Source organism: Nicotiana sylvestris, chromosome 9 (genome assembly GCF_000393655.2).
Source record: "Nicotiana sylvestris chromosome 9, ASM39365v2, whole genome shotgun sequence".
NCBI lineage: Eukaryota > Viridiplantae > Streptophyta > Magnoliopsida > Solanales > Solanaceae > Nicotiana > Nicotiana sylvestris.
This window is the reverse complement of record NC_091065.1, coordinates 185,584,366-185,593,832: the sequence shown is the minus strand read 5'-3', so window position 1 is coordinate 185,593,832 and position 9,467 is coordinate 185,584,366. Positions and strand designations below refer to the sequence as shown.

The 9,467-nt window shown below is 32.7% G+C and overlaps 1 protein-coding gene across 1 annotated transcript; it reads right to left on the bottom strand.

Annotated features, from left to right (window-relative positions):
- Positions 1-3,059: 3,059 nt before the first annotated feature.
- LOC104233024 (GDSL esterase/lipase At5g45910) lies at positions 3,060-8,735 on the bottom strand. Its single transcript, XM_009786331.2, has 5 exons — positions 8,264-8,735; positions 7,193-7,411; positions 6,560-6,708; positions 4,417-4,690; positions 3,060-3,577 (listed from the first exon to the last, which is right to left on the bottom strand). Exons 1-5 carry the CDS (start codon positions 8,490-8,492, stop codon positions 3,348-3,350), a joined length of 1,101 nt encoding a protein of 366 aa, XP_009784633.1. The 5' UTR covers positions 8,493-8,735; the 3' UTR covers positions 3,060-3,347.
- Between the last annotated feature and the right edge of the window lie 732 nt (positions 8,736-9,467).

The window sequence follows — 9,467 nt, the reverse complement described above, 5'->3', positions numbered from 1 at the left end:
AATAATGGAGAATGGGATATAGGCAAACTTAATGAATTTCTTCATGTTCATATTACTGATAGCATTGTTCATCTGGAAATTGGGGATCCAAATAAAGATGACTTCCCCGTTTGGATTATTTCTAATGATGGGAACTTTTCTTCGAATTCAGCATGGCACTCTATTAGATTCAAAAAGCAAAAGAATGATTTTATTAACAAAATATGGCATAATTCTATCCCCTTCAAAATTTCTTTTATCACTTGGAGAATTTTTAAAAATAGGTTGCCATTTGATGATGTTATTTGCAGATTTGGTACTAATATCATTTCCAGATGTTCTTGTTGTTCTTCTGCGCAGGTAAAAATAGTGCAACGTGTCTTCAATAGTAGTGATGCTACCAACTTCATATGGAATTCCACTGGGAATGAACTTGGAATCAAGCACTAACAGGAACATGTACCTTCAAGAGATGGGGGAAGACAAGTGCCAACAATAAAGTACATAATCAAATCCTACAGATAGCTCCCACGATCATATGTTGGGAAATTTGGAAGCAGAGGAATGCGTGTAGATATGGAAAACATAAGAAGTTTCAGTTAAGCACTATGTGACATCAAAGCATTTGGACCTTAAAAGCAGCTATCTCTAAGCTTGTTCCTGGTGACTACAATCAGATGGAATGTCCCTTATTATGTGATAAAATTGAGAGATTCAGACCATCCCAAAAATGGATGCAAGTTACATGGGAAACCCCTCTGCCAGGAACTGTCAAAGTTAAAACTGATGGTAGTTTTAGCAAAGAAAATGGAAAAGTAGGCATTAGAGGGGTGGTCAGGGACTGCCAGAGGGATCTTATTATGACATTTTCTATACCTATAAATTGTGATAGTAATACCATGGCAGAGGCTAAAGTAGCTGAGTTTGGAGGGAAATGGTATAGCCAAAATAGATACACTAATTTTTCTCTCGAACTAGACTCAATGATCATCGCAGATATGCTTGCAGAAAGAGACACCAACAATTTGAAGATCAAGATGGTGATTGATAGAGCTTCCTACATTGTTGAACAAGCTAGAGTTAATGTCAAGCACTATTTCAAAGAAGGTAATCAAGTAGCAGATTATCTTGCAAAATTGGCTACCACCAGAAATCAGAGGAGACTGATTCATTCATTCCAAAAAATGCCTAACAGTGCAAAAGGACCTTTCCTCCTAGATAAATTGTAGCTTCCTAGTATAAGGACAAAGTATGATAAATCTAATTTCTTTGTTAGCTAATTTGTTCATAGGTTCTCAGGAAGGAGGGTGTGTATATGAATCTCATTTTCCTGTTAGTTTTTGAGGTGATGGTATCACCGTTGTTATATTTTCTGAGGTAAGGTCTAGCCCCCCTCTTGCATTTTTTTGATTACAACACAACCCAGACGGCTGTCTGTGAATCTTATTAAAAAAAACGTAATACTTCGCAAAATAATGCAATATATTGATATCGTTTGGTAGTAATTTATAATAGACCGTTGGCTATGTTTAATTGTTTGGGAAAGTATCCACTTGCAAATAGCTAATAGGCTTCAATTTCTATGCCTTTTCACCATAAAAATGGTAACTGCAAGTAAACTTTTATACCCCCTTCATATCAAATTATCTGTCATGTTTTTCTTTTACATCTCCATTGTGAAAACCTTAATTAGTAGGGTTTTTAAAAATATTATTTTACCCTTATTTATATCTTCAGATATGATCTCTCTTTATTGAATATTTACCTACTTATGTGTTATCTCCATCTTCAAGAACAATTACTAATAAGGATAAAATAAGAAAAAAATAATTGATTATGTCTTGAACTTCTAAAATAAATAATTTGGGACAACTACTTTTAGAAATCACGACTAATAATTTGAAACAGAGGGAGCAATAAAATTAATCAATAACTCAGTAAAAATGGTAATTGGAGTGCTATCACCAGTTAATCTATAGTGATAGTGTAAAAAATCATATTTTTATATTAATTACACAGTATCCGGAACCCACTAATCTAATTAATCCGAATTCACATCGTGTAAGACCCATTAAAAGGAAAAACGTTCTTTACGTCTTTATGGGATTGAAGGTTGGTGAATGAGAATGAAGGGAAGAAATGTGAAGGAAAAGTGCGTTGTCCCCTTATGCTTTGGAAAGAGCAGTTGTCCCTCATTGGTAGTGGGAAAAAAAGGGAATGTGCTTATATTAAGAAAGCACTTCCCTTGGTGTTAAATGGGTTGGAAAGAAAGTAAGCTTCGCGCCTTCGTCATCGTCACTTGCTTGTCTTCAGCTTCGGTCAAAGATCGATTGATTGATTAATTTTTTGGACAAATATTCTTTTAATTATTTAATTAATTATCAAAAAGTCAACCTGGAATAAACCAAGACCCGCACACGACGTGACTCAGTCTGTTTTTTTCCCGAATATTTTTTAAATTCTTTTCCTGGAATATTTTAAATATTCCTTCATGTTCCAACAACCATGGCTGTTTCTGAACCAACAGCCATGGCTGTTTCTGAAAGGTTGCAAATTTTTAGAAACAGTGCCAGAAAATGGGTAAAAATTCGCTTTGATCCCAGAATTTTTCCTTCGAAATTTTCTAAACTTCTTCTTCTTCTTCTTCTTCTTCTTCTTCTTCTTCTTCTTCTTCTTCTTCTTCTTCTTCTTCTTCTTCTTCTGCACAAAATAAACCAGTGTGATTTACATCAATTGAGTGGTTCGCAATTCACCAATGTTTTAGGTACCGATACTCTGACGAGTCAAATCATTCTATCCTGGAAGGATAATATTCTAACACCTCCGGTATTTGAGGGGAATACTTTCCTTAAGGACACTGTGCATTCAGCGGGCTCGATTTCATTCTAAAATTTATTTACAAATTTCTGTTTTCTGTTTTTCCTACTTTTGCTTTTTGTTACAGCAAATTTACTGTTTCATAATATTATAGCTAATACAGATTGATAACATTAAGGTCGTTGGAGCAAGTGGCAGTAGCTAAAAACATCCAATAGAACTGTTGGGAGAAAGAAAAAGCATAACATGCGCGGCTAAAAATGTCTTCACCAACAATACTCTACATTTCAATTTATTGTCAAATCTACACTTGCACTCAATTTTGATACACACACACCCCCTACTAAAAATGGAATAAGTCACAGAGTTTTTGCTAATTCGTAGCTAATAGCCTGTAACAAATAAGATTGTCTTATAATCCATTACTAAATAGAATTAGCAAAGGATTTTATTGCTATTTAGCGACAAAATTTGTCCGCCGCTAACTCCTGTATTTTCTTTTGCACTGGCATGCAGATAGAAATTTTTATGATAATGAGAATTAAGTTAGTTTAAATTTGCTTAATGGGAGAAAATGTGAGAGGTGGAGAAGTGAAAGGGCCATTGAGTAATCCCTTGGCTATGTGATGATAAGCTGCTTCAGTTAAGTGAATTCCATCCCAATTTGCAAATTTAGAAGAGTCCAAACATGCCTTAGATCCAATATGACCACATCTTGCTGAATTGTTGAAGTTGTAAGGCCCTCCACCTCCACAACATGCTACCAATGTATTGGAAAATCCTGTCATATTTTGAATGCACACAAAATTAGCACCTAAAACAAAGTTGTCATAAAACCTCAATATATCTGCACCTTTTTGAGAATTTTATGTGTATAAACCCACACATATTAAAAAAGGACAGCACCGTGTACAAAGCATCTTGTATTCAGCCAGGTCTGGAGAGGGGTCGCACCCTAAGGGGATATTTGGTTAGGAAACAAGTTATCTCATGATTAATTATCCAGGGATTAGTTATCCCACCCTTCTATGGGGATAAGAATACTATGATCTCGGGATTAGTTATACCATAATTTTATCCCAACCAAACGTGGAATAAACTCATCTCAAGTTTAATCCCGTCTTTCGTACCAAACGAGCCCTAAGAGGTGTGATGTAGGCCGCATGTCATAACACAAGCGTTAGTGGCTGATTCCACTGTTCGAATCCATGACCTATAGGTCATACGGAGACAACTTTACCGTTGCTCCAATTATCCGTAATGGTATATATGTAGACACAAACATACTTTAAATTTCATCATACTTTTGTCACTTTTATACTTGGAAGATCTCATATTCACATAAAATCAAATTTGACACAGAAATTTAAAAAAAAAAATGAAGACTTTTGAAGCTTGTGGTTTAAATCAAGTTATAAATATTTGTGTAAATATAAAAACTTTTTATTAGGGCTAAAATAGAAAGTTTAATATAAAAAATTGTCATCGTTTTTGAAACGGACTATGATAATCAAATTAATCAACAATAAATTAAACTACTCATAATATAAATGTAGAAAGATGTAATTAAGCAATTGTCAAAAGCATGAATCTAAGTTCATCATAATAAAATTAACTTACCATAATGCTTTGGGGCATGAAAAAATCTTTTGGCAGCTCCATAATAATCAGCATATATGATCTTTGCATGAGGATATTCTTCTCTTAATTTCTCAAGGGAGAGTTTAAGCTGAGAATTGTGATATTTAGAGAAGGCATTGTAGGCTTTGAGACATCCATTTTTATCATATGCTGCTTTGTTTTGGGTGCCAAACAAGGTAAGGTAAACTGCTGAGCACCCAATTGGCAGATTCCCAGGAACTATCAATTCTACTGCTCCTTCCTCTATCAATACCTAATTAAGAGCAAATTATGAAGGAAAATAGTTAAATATTAAGGTTGGGTGAGTCAAGACCTCATTCTAAAAAAGAAAGTCCGGTAACAGTCCAACTTGCTAGTAATATTGTCCATTTTAGACTTAGACCTCACGGTTTAAAACGCGTTATTGGGGTCTAAGGCTTGTTAACTTATATACAAAGCATCACACCTGTGTTTTGCCGATGTGAGACTTTATCTAAAGTCTGAGGTATTACAAGTTCAGTACATAAAACATCATGTATTCACACAGAGTCCAGAAAGAGATCGCAAATTAATGGTGTAATGTAGCAGGGGGTGGATTCAGCTTTAAGGTTATGGGTTCCGGTGAACCCAATAGCTTTTGCTCAAATACTGTATTTGTATTAAAAAATTCACTAAGTATCTACAAATATTTGACTGGAGCCCAGTTATTATTATATTAACTCGAAGTCGTTGTAGGAACTCAAAAACTTCAAATCCTGGATCCGCCTCTGTGATGTAAACCGTCTATCTTAATTCAAGAATTAGTGGTTCCTTCCATGACTCAAACTCGAGTCAAGACCTCATAATATGTTGAATATTAAGGCTGTATGGCCTAGGCCAATACATAATATTTAAATATTTAACTATGAAAAATAGTTAAATATTAAGGTTGGGTGAGTCAAGACCTCATTCTAAAAAAGAGCGGCCGATGCATAAAATATCCATTATTCATGCGGGATTCGGAAAAGCCCCACATGCAAAGAGTGTAATGTAGACTGCCTACCCTATTGTAAGCACCGCCAACATTATATTTATTACTACAGTCATGTGAGCACATTATGATTAGGGGTGTACAAAGAAAACCAACAAACCGCACCAACCCGATAATCCGAGCCAAATTGAGAAAAAAAACTCGACTATGGGTTGGTTTGATTTGGTTTGGTGTTGGAAAAAAACCCGACCATAATTGGTTTGGTTTGGTTTTAACTAAAGAAAGTCAAACCGAAACCAAACCAACCCGACATTACATATATATAAATTTTAGATATATTTAATATATAAAAATACTTATTGTGATGTAATTTATAAATCTTTCTTAAAAGATTTTATAATTTTATTTTTTGAGGTATTATTTTAAGGTTGGACTTAGAACTTTTGAATGTTCCAATAAGTTTTATAGCCATTAACATTAGCAAATTAAATAGTGCTAACAAAAGCCCAAACCAAAATCAAATCAATACTAATTCTAACAAATGACATTTAATTCAATACTACGAACGGGAATGTATTGAATATCTATTTTTTGTTTTGCAATAATTTAAATAAAAATGCATAACCTATTTTTATTTTTTCTTTAGCGTTTAGTCATATATTTAATAATCCCTTATTAGTCTACTTATTTTAGCATGACTTAGTACTTTTAGATTATGTTTATTTTTATTATGCCTTTTTAATTAGCAATATTTATATTACATAATTTTATTGTCTTGAATATTTTAGGATAATGTCATGACATATCTCATATTTCGTATTATTTTCTTGGAAAATACTTTATATAGTTGTATCTTACTAGGACTAAAGAAATATTTTGAGCATAATTTATGTGTTTTGTTCTACGAAGATTTTACCGGAAAAAAAACCCCTGAAAAAATCCGAATAACCCGAAAACCCGAGAGTGAAAAACCCGAGTTTTATTGGTTTGGTTTGGTCTTTAAATTTAATAATTCGACACAATTGGTTTGGTTTGGTAATTGTAAAATCTGAACCAACCCGACATATGTACGACCCTAATTATGATAATGATATGAGAAAGAAATTGTAAACTGAACCAAAGAAATGAGAAGATAGGAAACTTGAAATATATATATATGGAGTCAAAGCTTACACTAGTTGCCTCAATAATAGTTTCAACTACTGCTGGTACAAGAGCTTTAAGTTGTTTAATGCTTCCACCGACAAAGTAGGGGTAGTTATAGTCATTGCCTCCAATCTCCCCCACTATAAAGAGTGATTTTTTAAAGTATTCTCTACAATCTGCAGGCCAAAATTAAAAAGAATTAATAAAGCACAAAGGAAAATTAAGAAAAAACTATGAAGAGTTAATTTAAATAGCCGCCGACCTAATAGCATAAATTAAAAATAAATTGGCAGATGTATAATATATTTATAATTCATGTATAATATGTATATATTTGTGTATAATCAATATATAATTTATATATATCTATTAGGAAAAGGAAGCGGTAAATTCGATCGGCTATTTATGTAACAATCCCACAAATTATAGGGATTTTTTAGCCCAACTCTTTTTGTTTGTGCTATTTTTACCAAAAAACAATAATTTATTTTTCAAACTTATAGCGACAGATGTTGAAAGCTTACTAAAAGATGGCATATCAAAACAACCAGTGTTTGCAAAAGGTCAAACAAATTTTTGCAGCAATTTTTGCAAAAAATAACCAATATTTAAAAATAATAAACAAAATCATGGGAAAATTAAAAGTTGTCATTACTATACCTTTTCTTGTGGCACAAATGTTAGACTTCACTTCCTGAAACCATCCCAACTGGTTAGTTAACGAAATATTTGTCCATAAAATTGTTATATTCTTACTATAAAAATACTCAGCAGCAATTGCAGTAGCTCCAGCAATTGCAAAATTCACTCCATTTTCGGCTTTTACGCCATTTTTCAGTGCCAAATAGGGTGGAAGTAATGGCAATCCATATGCCTCCGCTACATTTAGTAGAATGAAAATAAAATGTCATTACTTTTAAATTAGTGGCGGAACTAGAAATTTTAATATGAGATTAAAAAAAAAGAAACGTTTACACTACACATCAACCCAACAAAGGCCGCAACAAAAAGATAACCCTAATCTTTAATTTTTACAAAATTTAGCCAGTATAATCGAGGTATAATATGTATATAATCAGTATGTATACATTATACACTTGTAATACATGAAATATACACCAGCGGCAGCTACAGATGGCCAGAGGTGGATACAAGATTACTCTTTGAGTTTAATTTTTAAGGCTTTTAGCTTTGAGCCGCTTATATTTTTAAAGTTATGGGTTCATATATACTATTTGCTATAATTTTATTAAATTTTTACACATAAATTTATGTTTTGCACCGAAAGTATTGAGTTCAGATAAACCCGGTCTCCGAGGACTGGATCTGGCGGGTGAAAATATTTTTAGCTGCCAGACTAAAAATGTTAAGATTGCAAGAATGTAAGACCTGAATTTGCCTATGCTATATATAGTATTTAAGTATTAATAAAAACAAAATATTATTGCGCTCAAACAGTGGTGGAGCAAAAAGATTTAATAATATTAAAAAGAAATACAAGAATATTGTACCTGAGATATAAACTTGCAACTTAACAGATTATTTGGGACGCAATTACCATTAAAATAGGAAAAGAGCTTCCTTATATGAAGAAAGTCAATAACTTAGAAATATATGGAAAAATTATTTTTGGTATATTAAATTGAATCTCTTTGGACCATGTAATTACGAACATTTTATATATACTAACATTTAAATAAACATAAGAATAAAAAATAGAAGAAACATTACCAAAGAAGTCAACAATTAATCGTCCATTTGAGCATCGGCCAGTAGCATGTTTAAAGAAAGTTTCTCCATATGGGAGTTTTCCGATGACCGGAAAAGCTAGGGCACCGGAGAGAAGGAAATTTCCGGTATCGGCGAGTGAATCACCAAAGCTAAATATTGCATTATAAGATTGTTGATTGGGTGAAACTGAGCTCAGAAAGGAACAAAAAATCAAGAAGATGATTTTCATGACAATACACGTAGTTTATCACTAAGCAGTCTGAAATTTCGTCTATAGAAGATTTAATTCTGTGCCGAAGTTCTATTTATTGTCCTATTCTCCTTCCTGACCAAAGTCACTAAGGAGGGGTCGGGGCAGACTGTAATTCGTCTCAACTTAGTCTTCTCTTCTAAGACGATTGGAGGACGGGGAAAGGACACTCTTGAAGAAGGACATAAAGAGCATAAATTTCTTTCTAGTTTTGTAACATATAAGCTTTTAAAGTTTAGGTCTACATAAATTAAATTAGGGCTAGTCTTTTTTGTGTTGATGATAAATGGTACAAGTAGTTAGGTGGGGAGCATGAAATTCATAAATATATAGACTTGAAGTAGGTGAAAGACGAAATTATAGATATCAATTAAATGCAGAAAGTCAATCAACAGTATAAGTGCAGGGGCGGCAGACGTAGTCGTATACCAACGGTTACAATTGAATTCACGGAGCACAAATTTATGTGTAATGGTTTATTAAAATCGCAATAAATTGTAGATATGAACTCATAACTTTAAGGATATAATGAATTCAATACTAACAACCTTAAATGTTGAACCCATAGAGTTTATAATTTTATATCCTGAATTCGCTTCTGAATTAGTGAACTGTCCTAGTTTAACTAACTGGTCCCTAAAGTATAGAATTTAATATAAGTTACTCGAGTTTATGCATAAATTGTATTAAAGTTGTTTTCATAGTATCATATACGTTTAAAAGGTTAATTATTGATAATTATCGGTAATAAGTAAAGTTAGTAATCTAAAAAAAAAAAGATAAGTATACATCTAAAGAATCTTTTGAATTTTCTAATATTAATAAGTTGATTGCTTAAGTTAAATCCTTAAGTTACTCGTTTATGTGGTACTCGAGTAATACTAGGATGACTTTTATTTTATAATATAGTTTAAGAGTATAATAAACTTCACAATAAACTAAAATCGCCTCGTA

Excerpts from the sequence above, each read along its gene's own strand:
- LOC104233024 (XM_009786331.2), bottom strand. The coding sequence starts at position 8,492 with ATGAAAATCATCTTCTTGATTTTTTGTTCCTTTCTGAGCTCAGTTTCA. Across the intron at positions 7,412-8,263 it reads ATTAATTGTTGACTTCTTTG|CGGAGGCATATGGATTGCCA; the intron begins GTAATGTTTCTT and ends TACTAAATGTAG. Across the intron at positions 6,709-7,192 it reads CATTTGTGCCACAAGAAAAG|ATTGTAGAGAATACTTTAAA; the intron begins GTATAGTAATGA and ends TTTGGCCTGCAG.